This window comes from Fulmarus glacialis, unplaced genomic scaffold (genome assembly GCF_000690835.1).
Source record: "Fulmarus glacialis isolate BGI_N327 unplaced genomic scaffold, ASM69083v1 scaffold41737, whole genome shotgun sequence".
Taxonomy (NCBI): domain Eukaryota; kingdom Metazoa; phylum Chordata; class Aves; order Procellariiformes; family Procellariidae; genus Fulmarus; species Fulmarus glacialis.
This window is the reverse complement of record NW_009222100.1, coordinates 14,770-34,098: the sequence shown is the minus strand read 5'-3', so window position 1 is coordinate 34,098 and position 19,329 is coordinate 14,770. Positions and strand designations below refer to the sequence as shown.

At 37.2% G+C, this 19,329-nt stretch overlaps 1 protein-coding gene across 1 annotated transcript in view; it reads right to left on the bottom strand.

Moving 5' to 3' along the window:
* Positions 1-3,322: 3,322 nt before the first annotated feature.
* The window catches only part of GALNT2 (polypeptide N-acetylgalactosaminyltransferase 2), a gene marked incomplete at both ends in the record, with an annotated part of 28,062 nt that continues 12,055 nt past the window's right edge, over positions 3,323-19,329 (bottom strand). The window contains 7 exons of the mRNA XM_009581339.1: positions 3,323-3,449; positions 5,224-5,307; positions 5,503-5,595; positions 9,684-9,810; positions 14,658-14,761; positions 15,326-15,413; positions 19,186-19,273. Coding sequence (XP_009579634.1) covers positions 3,323-3,449; positions 5,224-5,307; positions 5,503-5,595; positions 9,684-9,810; positions 14,658-14,761; positions 15,326-15,413; positions 19,186-19,273 — 711 coding nt within the window. The remainder of the gene's footprint in view (positions 3,450-5,223; positions 5,308-5,502; positions 5,596-9,683; positions 9,811-14,657; positions 14,762-15,325; positions 15,414-19,185; positions 19,274-19,329) is intronic.

The following is a 19,329-nucleotide window of genomic DNA, read 5'->3' as shown; positions in this document are numbered from 1 at the left end:
TTATATATATAAAAACCCTAAAAACTTGGGCTGCAGCATCACTGGCCACCCTACCCACACCCTAAACAAAGCATATGTACCACAGTGAGGAAACAGTAGTTCTTAATATGATAGAGACCACCAGAAAGCAATACACAAGCAGGCCAAACTCAAGGGTAGAGGGAGAATGTTACTTCCTATCCAAGGCATGATGTACAACAGAATATGCAACTTCTTAAATAGAGAGCAAAGAAAAGCCATTCTGGATGTACTGTTGCCCAGCTTATTTGATCTCAGCATCCTTCTATGCAGGGCCTAATCTTGCACTGATGTTCAGATTCTGTCCGTGCCTTTCTCCCCAAAGTTTGGTCTCCAGGATCCAGATTGGTCTTCATTTGTCTAATTATCCTTTGAGGAAGGAAGCTGATCTATCAACTAAAGCCATGCTAATTATCCAAATCATGCTCGTCGCTACTTAAAAAGGCATGATTAGCTTTTCTCCAGCAACTAAAAAGGATTCAGAGTTGTGTAATACAAAACCCTAGATACACAGGGCCAAGCCTGGCTACATTTAAATGTTATTTTGCAAGCAATGAGTGTTTCAGAAATTAAATGACTAATCCCATCCTTTTTTTTACTTATTTTCTAATACCATAACTGAATTTTTGGCTTGCATAATCACTTTTAAACTCAGCAGATTTAACAATCTAATTGTTAAATTACTAAATTCCTTTGAAAACAGATGCTCAGGAAACAATCAGAACTTCTATCCCACACGATTACAAGTAATCACCATTGTACAGGTAGCAAGCCATTAGATGGGTACCGTATTATGCAAGTACTAGAATAATGACAACTATGCAAAACAAAGAAAAGGCAGGAGAACTCTGTGTATCCCTTTACTTGTTTCCCAAACCCATTAGCTGAAAACTTTTCTTTTCACTCTCAATATGCAAAATATTTTCCACTATATTAATCTCAAATGACAGCAAAATCACTTGCCTTCTCAGCTCTGTCCAGTTTGTAAGATGTCAACAAGAATCATTAATAGCCACTTTTAACAGCTTAAGGAATTAAGTTATTTTCAGAACTTACCAGGAATCACAAATGCCCCTGAAAAAAATGGCCCCCTTATAAGATTTATACTGAATAGTAACAGTTGAAAACACTACCAGGAAAGCGGTAAAACTCGTGTTTGAGAACCCTGCAGTCAGAGAAAGTTAGATCCTTGAAGATATTACTTTATACATCTTTCATCAGAAGGCTGGAAGGGCCCCAGACACAACAGCAATCATGCAAGAAATAACACCTCTCAAAGCCAAAAAGCTCCAAGCTCTGCTGCTGGAGACATCTATATGATGGCCCTTCATGGTACGAAACAGAGTGTATAGATGCTTTCCTCCAGTGATTAGGAACTATGACTAGCTATAATGGAGATAAGATTAAGCAAGTTCCACTACACCAGAAGAGAAGAAAAATTGCAAGCAGTGTATGTGCTCAGGGCACAGGCAGGAAATAGGACAGGTCTGTGTAACAATTTGAAAATCAGGACATCAAATCAGAAATATAAAGTTAGTAGAACACCACGAACCTGGAACCTTCCCCTTTCACCTAAGTGCATTTGGCTTTACTTTTAGCTCCTTATCATAACCTTACATATTTGTACATAATTGTCAAATACACCACAGTTTCTTCAGCTCTTTAGAGGTGCTCTTTTTAATCACTGAATTCCACCAACCTGTTGGGGTGGGCGGGGCATTTTGCATTTTGCATTTTAAGTCATGTTGAGTATAAGCCAGAATACACTTTTCAATTTATAGGAGAAGGTCTCCACAGCCTATAATATCTGAGTACTCTTAATCCCAACTCCCCCCAAACCTTCTTGATAAGAATAGGTGCAAAACACATAGTACAGATTTAAAGACTCTGGTTTGTTCCCTATCCCTCTTCTCCCATGCTGAGCTCACTCTGTTCATTCCCTCCAACCCAATATGAATTCTGCTTGGACATAAAACCTCATTTTGACCCGTTCTGCCTCTTAATCTGTCTGAATGTCCTCTCACAGGGACAGAGCAAGTGTATATTAGTTTGTCAAGGTCAGCTCCACAGAAGAAATTACACAGGAAAGAGGGTCAGATTCAGGGGAGGGGAGTTTGAAAAAGGAAGTTAACTTTGTGTATCTATAGAGAATACACAACATCACCAGAAACTTCCAAGATTTCTGCACCAAAGCAATTCTGACATGTCCACCCCTTTCTCCTAAAAAACACTGTGGTGTTCTGAAAGATGAGTGTACTTTCATAAAAGTAATAGAAAAAGCCTCCCCAGATATATTCTCTTTAATGACAGGAAAAAGAGGCATATCTCAGATGTATGATGGCAATGCATTCAAATCAACATGATACCTCTTCCAGGAAACAACTTCTTTATTTTAGGCTTAGTCTGATTTTAGGGTTTTCCCCTTCTAATTTAAATCAGAGAGAGCAAAATTCTGATACTGATTCAGCACTAGATTTGTAATTGGTCAGCCTCCTATTTTAAAAGAGGTACTTGAAGTATTAATCTTACATTTGATTTATAGTCAGGTTGATTCTGAAAAGAATTTCGTTGACAAAGCAGCACACAAAACAGTGAGCACGTATGCATATATTTCATGAATGATAACTAAGTCACAACTGCATAAATAGATTCTTTGAAATAATTAATACTCTCATTTACAGATTTGACACATTTGCAATTAGTTTAAGAGTAGGATTAGAAAGGATTTGTTGAAACACTCCCTTTACTGTGAGTGAATAGGATATGACATTTAGGCACCTCTGTTTTCTAGAAGAGCTAAAAGGGGATTTAAGACAGATTTTTTATACCCTGCTACCGCAAATTGGAAGTGACTAATAGGGCATCACAGTAAAGCATTCTTCTATTTTGCTGACCTTAGGCCACATGCTTAATACAACCCAAATCTTTTCTTAAGTAAAAATCCCCCCCAAAAAATCAAACACACCAATTCATTGAAAAAAGCTTTCTGTACAAGTATAAAGCTCCTGGGAAGGAAGTTACTGGCCTCTACTATAAAAGCAAATATTAATAGAGACAAAGTAAAGGGATGCACACTGATGCACACTGAATGAATCTCTGGCTTCAGATTCTAATCCTGAAAATGCAAAATCATATCTGAAGGAGAAGTTATTTAGCCAATCTGTTATAATAACTGATCTGCTGATTTGCGTTCATCTTCCTATCACCAATACACAGTACCTGCTTGAGTTAAAAAGTTTCACTTCAATTTTTTTTTCCCCACAGTATGTGATCATTAAAAAAAAAAAAAAAAAGGCATACAGACCTGGTTTCCCCCGGCATTATGACATTCATAAACTCCAACAACACCATCTGCAAAATGGCCCAAAGTGTCAAGGCAATTGGTACCCTGCTGCAAAGCCCCAAAAGCTATATCTTGATGATCAGGTACCCTAAAATAAAACCAGAAATATCTGCTTCATTCAGTTTCGTTTCTTTTTTTTTTTTTTTTTGCTTTTTAAACTCATTGTCTTTACTCAGAGTGTTTTTAAGATGACAGGTTAAAGATGAGTGATGACTACTACCTGGAAATCTCAACCATCTTCTGAGGAGGGAAGGCAATTATCTGATCACGAACTGATCAAACACCAGTAAACTTGCAAGCTTAGGACAGAATACAAAAAGACTTGTACCAGAGAATGAGGATGAACATATATACTCAGCACAAAAGGCAAATTAAAGATGACTTAACATCATAATTTAAGGTCATTCAAGCCTAATGCTATCAGTCAAGGTCATCAAGCCCTCTTGTTTTCTCAGCCAAGCTAGTCTGTGGCAGAAAGATGACATTCTACATTTTTCCCACTGTTTTTACTGAAGTATTAGAAAAGGGGTTAGGAATTTAAAAAAGTTTTGCTGATATCTATTTTCTAATGGTTGCACATAAAGTGTACTCATACAGTATTGTAATACCCAGGCAAACCCATTCAACAAAGTACAGTTGTGGGGTAGAGACCATGAGGTCATGTCAAACAGTAAAGCAAGGGCATATTAGCTCCTTTTAAAATTTCAGACTATAATATGAGTATAATAATTCCATCCAGCAGATTGAGCACATGCAAGATGACACAGAGTAAGACGACATTACACTTAAGTAATGCTTATGGTAGCACATTTTCCAGGAGAGCTTGCAAGATGTATTTTTTCTGACAAATTAAACAAAAATAAGTATCCTCTGGCACTTTTAAGGGAAAATAAAGAATAACTTACTTCCTCAGCATCACCCTGGTTTATGGGACTCTTTAATATGTGTCATTCTGAACATGTTTCACTAGGGCTGTAATGGCCGGTGCTTTTGCGTTCCAAGCCTGTATGCCACTGGCAGTTACCTGACTCTACTGACATGAAGTGCTCCCAGGAAAAAAACAAGTATTCTTATAAGCCACACACAGTATCTTATCATTACACTATCAATATTAGGTTGACAGCAGACAAACTAGTTTATAGACTCAGATCTGACAGACATACTTGTTAACAACTAGGTTATTGAACAAAAACCTTTTTATCCTTTCAAAAAGTGGTAAGAATGTTTCTCTTTGAGGATTTTTCATTAGTTAGGATGCATTCGTGTTAGAGAAACTGTTAGCAATGTTACCCCTCATCTCCCTCTTCTCACACCCCCCAAAAGTCAGTGATTATCCAGTGATGGAGAACAAGTGACAGAAAGAGCAGAAGACTCAGCTTCTTAGAGTCTTAGGCATCTACCCTTGTCTGCCAAACATACAAGGCTCTCTTGTCTGCTGACTCCTGTTACTTGTACTGTACTGAGATTCAGTCTTCTCACTCAACTAGTCACGTGCTTAGGCGAAGGCAAAAGCTTTAAAGGGATGACAACAGGATACAGAACAGTGCACTTTTGAGCAAACGGATTGTGTAGGAGACTAACTTCAGGCTCAGATAAGTTGAGTTCTTTGAACACTGTTCTCTAAAATACCTGCTACTGCCACTGTAGTTGCAGTAAGCAGAAAAAACAGCTTACTAGGGAAAAATGGCTCTTTAGGAATAGAACTAATAAAAAACAAAAGCAAATAAGCCCACATGAGGCATTGCTTTCACAAATAAATTAAAAAACATCTTTAGATCCAAGGAAGGAGAAAGAGAAACTGATGATTTCTGGGGAGTGAAAAAAGAGAACTCCATACCATCTCTGATTCAGCCAAAACTCACCGTAACTCAGGATAAACATTTTCAAGATACCACTTGAAGGGTTTGCAGCTAAGTCTCTTTCTGAGTTCCATTCGGCTTTGAATACTAGAGGGGAAAAAAGGAGCAGTTTTCAAAGTCAGGTTGCTGTCTATACGTTAAGGAAGACACAGAAAACTCAGGAACAGTAGAACTGTAGAACTATATCTTAGATAACACGTGAGAGCTAGCACTGCTTTCACCTCAGAAGGTGCTGTCTCATGAAGAATAAATGAATAGGGCAAAGAAGCACTTGTGACTTACTTGCCATAAGGTACATTCCTGGCTGAAGGCACTGCTGCATAATAGAAATTTTTATACTCATCCATCCAGACTTCTGCTGCCCTGCGTGTATTTCTAGGGACAATCATATGAAACACATAGGTTATATTTTCTCTAGCTGCAATTAAACTATGTCATTTACCCTTGGGTTGATTTTAATTCTTCCTAGTACTACATAGTCAGCTGCCTCATGCCAGGCAGAAGATTCCCTATTAAAGACCCAAGTAATAGAAAACCATTAGAGAGTAACATAACTGAAATCAATGCATTTAGAATGAAATTTATGTCTTTTCCACACTCATCATTGCTTCGGGTTTTCATCCAGAATTTAATACACACCTTGGAGTTCTTTCTGCAAACTTCATGGAAGTTGTTAGGTTGTTGTTTGGTTGGGTTTTTTTCTTTTTATAAGAGTAACTTGACAGAAGCCAAATTCAGTGAGTATTCACCTGGATAAGCAAGCTAATTGGAAACATAAAAATCTCAACAATTGGCAATATTTAATAATGTCTTTCACCTTTCTGAAAACAGATATGCTAACACAGGCAAGACATATTTTCAGTCTTCATCCTATTCCTACCAAGAGAGCACTCACAGAGCACTCACTTCCAAAAAGACATTTAAGGCTATGAACCAAGAGAGTCTGCTGTGGTTGAAGTAACAGAGGAGAACCAGTAATTAGAAAATATTTTTAATGCTTTAGAATTCAAGAGAGATTAATTATTGCAATAAATGTGAAAAATACTAACCCAAATTCTTGACTTCTAATCAAACACATCTCTAAAATTCCTGTATTTATGTAACTGGTGGCTTTAAATTTCCTTTTGGACTGCAAGAGGGTAATGTCTTTTTCCATCCGCTGGCTTCCATGTAAAACTCATTTACTTCTATTGTTTGTAGTTTTATGCTTAGAAAATTAAGTCTTATTTCACTTGCAACTGCCATGTTCTGAAGCTTATTTTACATTTGGCAATAAATTCCCCTAAAGCAACTCGAGTAAACTCAGTCAGCCAATAACTTCTTTAATATGATTTTCCAGTTCAAAAGAAAAAAAAATAGTCAGGATGAAGTGAGTTGTTCTTGCAGGTCGCTAAGGAAGGAAGGACGTGGGAAGAAAAAAAGCCACAAGACAAACCTCAATCATTTTTTGTTTAAGGACTGATTTTTCCTTGCAAAGATTCCTTTAAATTTTTTGTAAGCAAAATCCCATTCAATCCAGATTAGAGAGCTATTTCAGTTTATCTTCACTTGCAGTCCCTCAGGCCTCTGTGAGTGTCAGCCAGCCACTCAGCACCTGCCCCTGTTGCTTGCTCAGCAATCAGCTTGGCTGCCCACAGGCCAAACAGATTTTGGTGGTGGGAGAGGAACTATTCGGTTTGCCAGCGTTCAACAACTCCAAAGGCACTTTCAAGGCCAGAATGCATGCCTGCATCACGCTTCCCCATACTCAAAGATGGACAGTCCAGCCTTAGTGCGACACAAATATGGAAACTGTGTAGATGCTGAGAACTGCCTAAACTAATAAGACCCCAAAGAAGGCAGGGTACTGAGGAACACAGCATAGGGTGCACTCAGCACTTAACGCTGAGCCACAGTTAATGAAACCTAGCACCAACCGATCAGAGGTAGCTTTGCATGGAGCAGACTGGGGTCTGCAAGGTTTATTAACTTGTCTGAAGTGGTGTATTAAGGCAGCGCTTACTGGTCTAACAAATCCTGCCAGACACAAGCTGTATCTGCCCACACCACACAGCCAGGATGTGGTCTCCCCTCTCATCAAACAGGACACCCAGTCTCTCATCCAGAATCACCAATTTGTTTTGGCTGCCAAAAGGCAGCACATACTGACTAGTCAGCTAAAAATAGGATGCTTACCTAGAGCACTCCAGAACAAACAGCATACAGTCAAGGAACGGATGATGGTATAAACCAACAAGTCCTGACTGTAAGACCAACACAGATCCCATGCACCAAGTTTCTTGGCACTGTGGTCCTACACATATCTGATAATACCTGTATTACAAGGGTATCACATTACCTTAGGCTTCTCATTCTCTTATTGCTAAAACTGATTTTAAGGCATTGTTATATTGGTTTGACACCCAAGAAAGCTGATGGAGGAGGAAACCTTCAAATATACAGCAACCTGTCAATCCTGCTTTTAAGTGATATGCAACTTTTCTAGGTCAATTCAAAAATAATTCCAATGAAACAAAAAATTCTAAGGACACTTCAGAATTTGAGACAGCTGGACAGCTAACGACAAAGGTAATAAACCACTTGCAGAGAAAGGTAGATCTGGAAAGGGACGTAAGTACCCAAGACGCTAGTATGCAGGCTTCAGCTGTCCTCACCATTCAAGTACACACACCATTCAAGATCTCTTTTCAAAGTCATTTTGAACACAAATGACTGGAAAACACAATATGACTTTAAAAAAACCTGTCATAGTAATTGTCAGGACATTTGAGTGATCAAATCATGATGATTTGACTTCACAACAAAACCCAGAAGCTTTAATCCCAGTACGAATGCAGAATTTTCAAGCCCTGCTAATATGATGCATTTCTGATGTCTGCTGTATCCTTGCATGCATAGAGCCACACCCTTTTCCTACTTTTCACTTGAGCTATGTTTAAGCACCTGTTTAACATCACAAAAAAGCAGCATCCTGGCAACAGTCCAAAGATAGAAAAGCTGCAGACGAGCGGGGAAAGCAGCACAATTTCTATATTTATTTTTATTAACCAAATTCCTTGTTATGACATTATCATTTTAAAACCTACCACGAAACTAAAACAGTTGCATCCTAAACCTATGTAATACAGTTTAATTGGTAGATCCTTCTACCCTCCTGATGCACACTGTAAATACTGGAATAGAGATGTGATGTATTAAGAGAGGATATTTCATTACTAGCTTTTGTTTTCCCATTAGTACCATTATTCATTTTTCCACTGTAGAGTAAAATACAGATCTCAAAGAATACGGGACCAGAAAAATCCCAACTATAACTACTGGAAGAAACATGACAGTGACTTTTTTTTAGCGGACTATTAAATTCATTAGAGTCATCTTGGTGGCATAACCAGCGTGGAAGAGAAGAACTACACCCCTAAGGAGGTTCCTCAATCTAAGGTGAAACACAAGTCCAAATATATCGGCAGCTTAGAACATTCTTATGAATTTAAGTACGTCTGTGCTCTCTCTGTGTTGCTTCATGTTAAACAGAGTTTGGGCTCCATATCCCTTCAAGGATAAATAAACAATTTTATTTGCAGCTCTTAACCCACAGAACCTTTAGCTGAGACTTGTACTTCTTCAGCCCCCTGAGCATCAAGTCCAATTCTCTAAACCAAAACCTACAGTGATTCTTCAATTACAACTGATAGAGCCTCAGTCAAAATGTCTACCATACACCGTCATCCATGTTACTTAAAAATCACTATGAACATGAATCAGAATTGCTATTCTCATTCTACAGAGACGAAACTGAGGAAATAGCTCAGTATTTCAGCTACCAATGTATACTGAATCAACAGCAAAGTTAACAGGCATATTAATCTAAGCCCTTAATACTGCAGTTTCTTAGGTCTATAGAAAAAGCATTTTTAAACCTAGCACAGGAAAGGCAGATAGGATATAGAATGAAGTTGCCAACAGACTGGCACAAATGCCAGAATCAGTCTACATAATCATTTGTGTATCACATACCAATCATGTATTAACAAAAAGCAAGCAAAGAATATTCATAACTTAAGTGTATTCTGGCTCTTAGTGAATGATGAAACTGTTTCTATAAAATGAAGATTTTATAAAATGAAGATTTATGAGACAGTTCTGAAAATAAAACCTTCTTTAAAACCAAATAAACACAAAGTTCTCAAAACTGATAGAATGCCAAGCTAAGCACTTCCTTCTTTTCCAGATTCTCAGGCTGTGTCTACTAGAAGTTTCCCTTTTTCAACTCTCAGATTCTTCTCTCAATCTGTATAGTTGTCTCAAAGTCATTAATTTCCTTTTAATTAATATTTTTCCATGCTAGATAATATTGCAAATATTTCTAAAGAAAAGATCCTTAAAATGAAATTACTGCCACCTGCTGATCATCTGAAGAAATCCAAAACATTGCTATTTAGCTGAAGACTTGACTTAACAGTTACCTTGCAAACACGGTACCACTCCCACCGGGAAATGTGTAAGGATGCTGTTTGCGGAATACGTGACCCACTCTGCTGCAAGGGATGATTTCTAGGCTCCCACCGCATTGCCAAACTCTGAATGAGATCTCTGAAATAAAAACATGAATGAAAGACCAACATCACAAAATACTGTAATTTTGTACTATACTATTTACAGAGAAGGCTTTTATTGAGAGAAGGCTTTTATTGCTGAGAAGATCAGTAAGATAGTTTTCTGAGAAATTCCAGGATAAACAAAGGCATATATGAGAATTTATTATTCTCCAAGCTCAAGAGAAATAATCATATTAACTTGGAAGCAAAACTGTATGTCTTCTCTTTTCTGAGGTTACCAGCATTCCCCAAACCATGCTGCAATTTGGCAGAGTAAGTTAGGTCTATATGTACCATTACTGTGCTTTATCTATAGGGTAAGCAAAAGTTGATACACTTAGATAAATTCATGATCTAGCTTATAATAAACGTTTTCAGCTAAAGATGCAATAACACAGCAGACAAAATCAAGGCACGATAAAACAATCAATAGATTCAAACTCCTAACTTACTACAGCAGATAACCAAACACTCCCAAAAACTGGCTGTGGAAGGAGTTACATCAAGTCAATCTTGATTTGAAGACAGACTGAATAAGGATGAAGCTTCTGTAAACTGAAGCAGTTTATGGACAGTACACTTCTAAGCCAAACTAGTGCGCTGACCCAGCTAGTGAGAACAAGAAGGTCTAAAAATATTTATACACCTTTCTCAACTTAGACCTTTGACAGCAGAAGTCACCTAGGGCTGACAGAGAACTTTTCCTCATTCATTCCAAATCAGCACAGTAAGAAGGGTGGTTCCAGTAGCACTGTTTCAATTTTGATGATTCCCCCCTTAGTCCAGCAGCTGCCACCAGTTAGTGAGTGCTACCCTTAGTTTCAAGCCTCTTCATAATCATCTTTCCACAGATTTAAAAAAAAAAAAATACTAAGCAGCTCTAATTTAAAGTCAGTGTCTATCCTTTACTAAGCGCCATTCCTTCCCCCAGAAGCCTTCCTCCCACATACACAAAATAAGTCATAAAAACAGCATTACTTGAAAAGTTAAATTAGAAAAAAAACCCCAAAGGTTAGAGAGCATGTCGTCTTGATGGTCTGTCCAGAGAAAAAGAAAAGGGAAGGAAAAAAAAAAAAACCACAACAAAAGAGGTGCTGTGATTTCAACTGTTGACAGTGCAAGTTTACTGCCTTTCTTCTGAATGGTCTTTGCTTTTACAAGGATCATTTCCCATTTGTTTTACTTCAATGATAAATTCTGTTGCATTGGGGCCGATTAGGCATATTCATGAATCCTAGACAGGCCACATAGTCCAATCTATAGACAGATCATATTCCAAAAATATTAATGACAATATTGTCTTTGCCAGTAACTTACAGTCTTGATTTTCCAGTTGAATTACATGGGAAAATAGGCAAAAGTAATTTTTAAAGCAACTGAACATGACATTCTCTCTGAACATTTTTCACAGCACTGACTTCAGTCTTACACCTCTTATTTTGAGCTTAGAAGGAAAAAAAATGAGAACCACAGTAAACGACTGGTCACTGCTTCTATTAAGCAAGTTAGTAACAAAAGCACTTCTATGTTTCTACCAGAACAAATTAACATAGATAAAAGACTTCAGGCTTTCCCGTGTCTAGCTCAAATTTGGTCCCACACTGCTCAAATTATGAAAGCAGAGGAGTAATAGTTTTCTTGTACCACTTTGAAGCATTATTCATGGAGTTTTGCTTGAAAGTTCATCAGTTATTACCCCAACGTGAGGGGATGCTGCACTCAGTGAGGACAGCCTAGTGAAAGACAGGGAGATCTGATCAAAGATAAAGGCTTTTGTATTAGACAAGCAAGTGCAGACTAAATGCTTGAAATCAAGTATTAGACTTAAAGTATTAGGAAATAGACACCTCTGAAATGAGGTAAAGTGACATTCTCATTAAAAATAAAGGCCCATGCAGTAAGCCTAAAGTTCTTTCTTTTTTAAATGATTCATACAAAGGTTTAATCCAAAAAGTACTGTCATCTGTTGAATGTATGTAGGCATTGAAAAAGTATTTTTGTTTTAGAAGTAATTTAGAAATATCTCGTGTCAACTTTTTTCATTATTCATAGCTTCTGCTACTGTGTACATTAATTTGATTAATTCTCCCTCCATAAATTCCCAGAAATGTAAACCTACATGTATACTTTCCAGCTTTTTTTTTTCCATACTTTCTGAAGAATCTCAAAAAAAGTGAAAATGATGAAAAATAGCTCTATGGGGAAGACAGCAAAGGACTAGTAAATAGGGAGAAGCAAACTAATTCTTATTTGCACAAACATGGCTTCTAAAACCCGTGTGGATTTTTAAAGAAAAAGGAATATACAGCAACTGAAACTTAAAAAAACCCATAAACTCCCTTAAGATATCTTTTTTGCCACACTCAGTGGGAGAAGAAATTTTACTCTCGTAACAATTTCAGTGGACAGTTTTTCATTAAAAAGGCATAAACAGAATATTAAACATTCTTCAGTTGCATGAGATTATGTTACACCTCTCAATACAGATTTGCTCTTTTTACTGTAGTGTGTCATCGATATAGAAGACAAGGAATGTCTTACTCACTCCCTGATTTTAGCAAAGTCAGTAAGAAAAGCCTAGGTTTTCAAATTAAACCCAAACCTTCTAATGGTCCAACCAGTTCCCCATTGTACTCCAATCCTCCTATGCTTATCAAAAAGCATTGTAAAGATTCTGAGAATTAGAGTTTACGAATTCAAGACAAGACTGAACAAACCTTGATCCACGTTTTGTACAGCAAGCACGTGTTATCAGTCACTTTTAGCAACAATCTGAAAATGCACCATATCTTCATGGTAAGAGCTGTCTCTTGGCTAATTTAGGCAAAATACTGCAGGCCCATCTTGAAATTTGTAAAGTTGAGACTAATCTAACATGTGAACAAAATCTCATACAAGAGCTGCTCTGTACATGCTTGAAGGAAAAATGCTAAGTTTTATAAAGCATAAATATAATGTATAGAATTATTTTGCAAGTCCATCTAGCAGGTTATTTGCATGTAACATCATGCTGCTGATCCAGAGATATGCTTGAGAGTAAACAGGCCTGACGAGTGTGCATGTTGAATTTTAAACTGTACATCACATATTTCCGGTGTTTGGTGCACGTGTCATTTATTGCCAATTATATCATACACCATGTGTTTTTTACTCATCTTCAGTTAGTCTGGCAGCTATGAACAAATCGTTAGCTGTCTGCTGTAGTGACTGACTTTGCCTTTTCAGGGAGCAGAGAAAAGGCACCCCAAAGTCTCCATCTCCTCCTTCCCATGGAGAAGAGGGAACAGAATGCAGCAGGAGCAACATAAACAGCTTTTTGCATGCAGTCTTCTCACCTTGAGTGCGGAGCTATTGCTTGTGCCCTTTCCTGCTATCAAGGCCTCAATTATCAAAGCATAAAAGCAGCTGCTAAGTTTTCAGAAAAAACTCAGTCGCTCAAGTACATGCTTGCAGCTAATCAAATATTTAAGTGCTCTAGTGGCAAGAGAGGGTTTCAAAGTGAATGAGAGTACTGCTGTAGTAAGTTTATCCAATGACTTTCCAGGACATTTAAAAAATGAAAAACTATGATATTCATATTAAGACAATATACAGCCAAAATAATGAGAAAACAGAAACACAAAAAGTAATTGTTCAAAATACATAAGAGGTTTCTTTGAGTATTGCACAGGAAGGTCAGAGACTGGACTGTAAGGATGCCTCTTCCAACCTTTAAGTTCCTTACAAGAGTGTTAAACATTTGGTTAGCATGTCTCCATATTATTGTGCTGTATACAGCAGACATTTCCTTGTAGGCCAAGCATATGCTCAATGCTTATGCATATTTCAGTAACTCAGAATACTCATGGGTTTTTACAAGTTCAAGGTATTTTAGGATTTTGCAGCTAGCACGTGCAGTAGACAAGTTTCTATCCTTAGAACTGGTCCTAAAACACACTACGTAGAATGTCTGAGATGAATCTCTACCCTAAAAAACTAAATTAATGACAGAATGGAAGTCTTGAGAAGTTGTAGAGTTCTGCTCCTCCCAAATCTTTTTTGTTTCAATGCAAGTATACTGGTCTTAACTGGAGGAAAAAAACAACTTTGTACAATATTGTAATGCAAAAAGCCAAAAAAACCTACTAAAGCCAGATCTAACCACCAGGTCAAAGAAGAAATGGCTAAAGCACAAGTTCTCTCAGCCCCTCCTCCCTAAATCCCACTCACTTAAAACATCCGAAAATAAGTGGTTACAGCAAAAATGCCTTCTCAACCATAATTATCTCAAAGGGCTGATTAAAAACCTCACTAAGTTTAGATGCCAGGCAGTATAGTATTATTAATGTTAAGAAATAGATTATTCTTCAGTCAGCTAAGTTTTAATTGATTTCTTAAAATGTATGTAAGAACATTAAACTCATGAACTCCTGTGTTCTACTTTTCACGATTAAATTTCAGCAACATCTTAAAACATGCCTTAAATTGCCAGCATTTAAACATTATTGTATTTTAATCAAGAACTTTAGATGAAGATGTGACTTTCAAACCAGATGGCATTTTTCAAAGTAATTTCCTATCTACATCCTGTAATTTTTTGTTTATCAGCCAACTTCCATTACAAAAAAACTTCACTGCTTAATGAACAAATACTTCTATTCTCTCATATTCAGCATATACTTCCTACCTTGTTTTAATTCTTCCATTGAAATAAACTTTTTGGATTTTGCCAATAATGCATGTGAAGTTTTAACTCTGGTTTTAACCCTCTTTGCACAAAATCAGGAAGACTCCGTGACAGTAAAGGCAATGATGAAACCTGCTTTCTTTCAAGACTGATCCAAAGGTAAATAATACACATACCTAAGTTTTCTCCACCCCAAACATCCATCATCATGTCATACTTCCCTAGTTCTTCAAAATAGGATTTGTCCATCACAAATAACCCACCAGCTATCATGGGTGTCCTAAACAGACAAGAAAAATTAAATTAAGTACTTACAGAACCATGAACTGGGAGGTAACTATTATTTGCACCTCAAGGTTAATACCTCCTTGAAAAAATTTGCAATACTTTCGAATGCAACTAATCTTGCAACTATCACTTCAAACGCTGTCTGCACACATTTCTGTGGCATCTATAGTCCTATGACCACCCTCTGAGGCAGTTTCCAAATCTCCATTTGGCTCACAAGTTCCGTATGTAAAGGGTGGCAATTTCTGCCAGCAATAAAACATTAAAACTGTCGCTGGAGTTTTAGCCCTCAAAACATACCAACTTTAAACAAAGTGACATCTACTTTTTGTTAAGGGTAAATAATCTACCAGTATGCTTTAAAGTATTTTTTAAAATACAATTTATTTCTGAGTGTCTCATAATGCTACCTAAATATGAATGAAGTTTCAATATTAATAAAAGTTAACAAAAGCTATAGCAAAGATCCCCTTTCAGACTCAGAGAAGATGATTTCTAACTTTGTTTAGTTGCAAACTACAATCGATTAGACAGAGAAGTGGTGGTACAGACATACTTTATGGGAGCAACTGGATTTCCTTGCCGTGCTCTTCTTTGCTCTGGCGTCATGTAATCCCACTTGAACACCAGGTTCCAATCAAAGCCTTCAAGAAGGAAATATTAGAGAGTAGGATGTTAAAGAGACTGTGGTCATCATTCAACTTGTAGTAACATAATGTTGACTGAAAACATTGGGAACTGTAATTTAAATTAAAAATTTAAACTTGTACAAACTTCTGGGTAGAAAACAAACAAGTAGGAGTCCAGATGAAAGGTAAAGAAGTTGACAGGACAATAAAAAAAGTAGTCTCAAACACAAAATAACTTTGATTTCTCTTGTTGCCATCTATTACACAAAGTAAGAAACCCAGTCAACAAGTGACAAAGCAAAAGCTTTATATATGAATCCAACGTCTCATATCTTTACACCAAGTACAACATTCTATGAAGATCTTCCAGCCATTACAAAATGTTCCCAGTCTTCACTGTAAAATGGCATTTCAACTCTTATCAAACGATCACATTTATGTTTACACAGGCTTTATGCAGTACCCTTGGTACTGCTCTATCAGCAGGAGCTCTATCATGTCACAACAGGTTATGTAGCTCCAACTTATCTTATTTACATTCATTTAACTTCCTCCTTTCCCACTGCATGCTTCTAAGTGCATCATGTTTTTAAACCTGAAGCAAGCGCTAGAGCACCAAAATCTTACTTCCCTTATGTATGTACGTATATGTGTGTACACAAAGCAACAGCTGGTCTGGTCCTTTTGCGAGTTAAGCACAGAAGCACATAAAGATCACTAGAGTAGACAAGACCAATAGGTCACCTACAGCAGCTTTCTACCTGACAACCATTTGAACTACCTCCTTTAGGCAATGATACACAGCTGGTATAAGACAGACTTCCTACAGGAAACACTTACATAACAGTTTTTGAGCTGGATTATGCCCACAAGCATGAACATCTATTAAAAAACCACACAAGGTCCAGCGCCCTCTCCCAGTACACCTAGCAAATCAGCCTTATACAGACTGCCTGCTGCCAAACACGTTGAGATCCTATGAGGTCATGTAATGAATGATTTCCAGATTTCTGGTGCACAGATGTCAATAGTTTTCTTTCTCCAGCATAAAGATAAAGCAATTACTTTGTGGGGAAGTGGGGAAAAAGTTAAGATAAACAGACAACAATTACAGTCCTACAAACTGTCTGTCTGCATCCATAAACGTGCATTGTAATGATTGATGCGGAGAGTTGAAAACTAAACAGTTTTCATTTTAACTCACAAGATATTTATCACACACACACTCAATATAGAAATTATCCTGAACAGTCTTTACAGCATGCATACCAACTCTTTCTCTCCATGTTTGAGTATTTCATGAAGTGTTGCACTGTAAAAACGAAAGACCGCCTAACTACTCCAAAACTTCAAGTAGCAAAACAGCAAAATGGCTACAATCTGTAGTACTGCAAAGCCTCCAGCATGAAAAGGAAAATGAGCTCCAATATTTCCATGCAGTTTAAAAGTTGTATTTCATCATATGTACCGGGCAAAATTACTTGCATCTGGGAGAACTTGAAAAAAACCTACTGTTCTCCGGCAGAAGCAGTAGAGGTAGAGTTACATATACTCCAGTGAACACAAGGGGTCTCTTTTGGAACACAGCACTCTGTTACAAACTCAGAACAAGTGTGTAAATTGTCTACCCATAAAAACTGGTTTTCTGTCTCCATTTTCACTGACTCTGGGAAAAATCTGCACTCAATGAGATAATATCAGTAACTCTGTAAAAGGGGTATTTTTAAACACAAGTGCATATCCAGTATGAAATTCCATCCAGTGTAACCTGCATCATAGGCATACTCTAAATCATTAGATCTCAGTTAACTACAGTTTATTCCAGTAATTAAAGTGTTTCTCAGGGCAGCATAAACACTTTTGCAAATCCCCTCTCAAAAAATATTTGTAACATGAAGTGCATGGATTTAGGAGTGGCCAGAGTTGGGAATTATTTCAGCCCTGTCCGCTTTAAAAAGTTTGTAGCATTTGCTAGGTTGCTTGTCTTGGGTGATTAAGTCCTTTCAAAACAGACCAGGCACAAATGCTGTCCCAGCTGTCTCAACTCCCCATCTTCAGCCGCACAGATACTGTATCTAAGGTTGAAAGCATAGCTTGGTTTCCATGTTTAGACTTGGCCCAATGAAAGTGTCCTGTGATGCCAAAAGCTGTAGTGCCGCTAACATGGTAATCTGTCCTCTGGGAAGTGAAAAGAAATACATTATTCATGTTTCAACAGGCCCCCAATACCTTTAAACACTGGTATGCGCAAAATTTCTATTTTAACATTAAAAAAAGACAGCTTCTCACTCCTCAGTCTAGAAGTATGGAAGCTCCATGCACTTTAAAAAAAAAAAAAAAAAAAAAAAAAAATTGGGGAACGTAGTTCCAAAGATGAAGCATGAAAAGCAGTAACAAGTGAAATGATCTCTCAATCTTCTCCCACTTCGCTTAGGAAGAATTAAAGAGCATGAACCCTGCAGGAACCAATCGAAGGTTTCAATGAAAGAATTCCTCCTCCTATGCAGAGACAACAATAAAAGCCACATAATGGTATAGAGATTTCCATACTCGAGGCATAATGAATAGATTGGGTAAAAGCCTTAAGGTTTTAATAAAGCTGGCACACAGATAACAGCACGGAACTATACATTAGCATACTGTGAATATATGCACTGTAGGTGTTATTTCAGAATGTTAATTAAAAGAATATAGAACCTCTCACCTCCAGATCACTGACTGGAAATTGAAACATATGTGACATTATGCAAATACTGCTTTTATTTTAGTTTACTGGAACAACACTTGGTGGCCAGTTAGAGACTACTAACTGACAGAACAGGCTCAAAATTGGTTTCTCCTTCCTCACTCAAGAAAGTCCATTCAGAAAACGCTGAAACATTATGGGAAGAGAACTCTGTAATTTCTATATTGTGGCTCATCTTACATCTGTGCAGACAGTCCAATTTCCAGGGTTGTGGGAACAATTATTTAAAAAAAAAAGGTGGGGGGGGAGGGGGCAGAACACAGCTATTTTAAATGCTAGATTCTTGCTTACAGTGAAAAAAGTTTTAAAAACTTGTAATAAGTAAGGAATTTAGTGTGTGGTTGCCCTTCCCCCTTTGGAAAAGGGGAGGAGAGAATTTTTTTTTTTTTTTTTTTGAGGGCTTCACAAGTCTTTTTACTATTTGCTGTCAACAGTTTATACTAGCTAGACATAGTGAAACTGTACTACTTCTAAACTCAATTTAACAGGAGATTTTGTAACTGTAAAGGTATAAACACTACAAATTTTAAAGGTCACATGTTACTCTCTTCACAATTACAGATCATGGCTAACAGAAACATTTATTTTTTAAACACATTCCAAAGCTTTCTGCTTATTCAGAAGAGTTTAAATTTTTTAAGCAAACCAGCATCTTGAAAAAAACTCATAGGCACTGCATTGCTGATGGGCTTCTAATCTAGAGAGCAATTAAAGCCTGTCTTATCTAAAAAGAGAATCATAAGCTCTGGCCATAAGCTGCTTCTGACACATTTACACAATCCTGCAAGCATTGGAGTGAGTACTGCACATTGCAGCATAAACTTTTAAGAATTAGTATAATAAAGATGAACTGTTTTAAGGCAGAAGACAATAAGGCCAATTAAAATTGAAGCCTAGAAACAACTGACTTATAGAACTTAAACTAGATATGTGAAAGGGAAGAACAGTACGTTAACTGCTCATTCTACAACTGCAGTGATTATGAGCTTTGATTCTTGATGCTTTTTTTTTTTAAATTTGTATTCCAGTACAGGTACATACCGCCTTTTAAATCAGCTGACGCCCCCACATACTGGAAGTTGTCCATATTAATTACATCAATAATAGGAGACACAACTCTGGTCTTGTCCTAAAATAAATATTAGAAAGTAATATTGAAATAATGAAATCAATATATAAAGATAC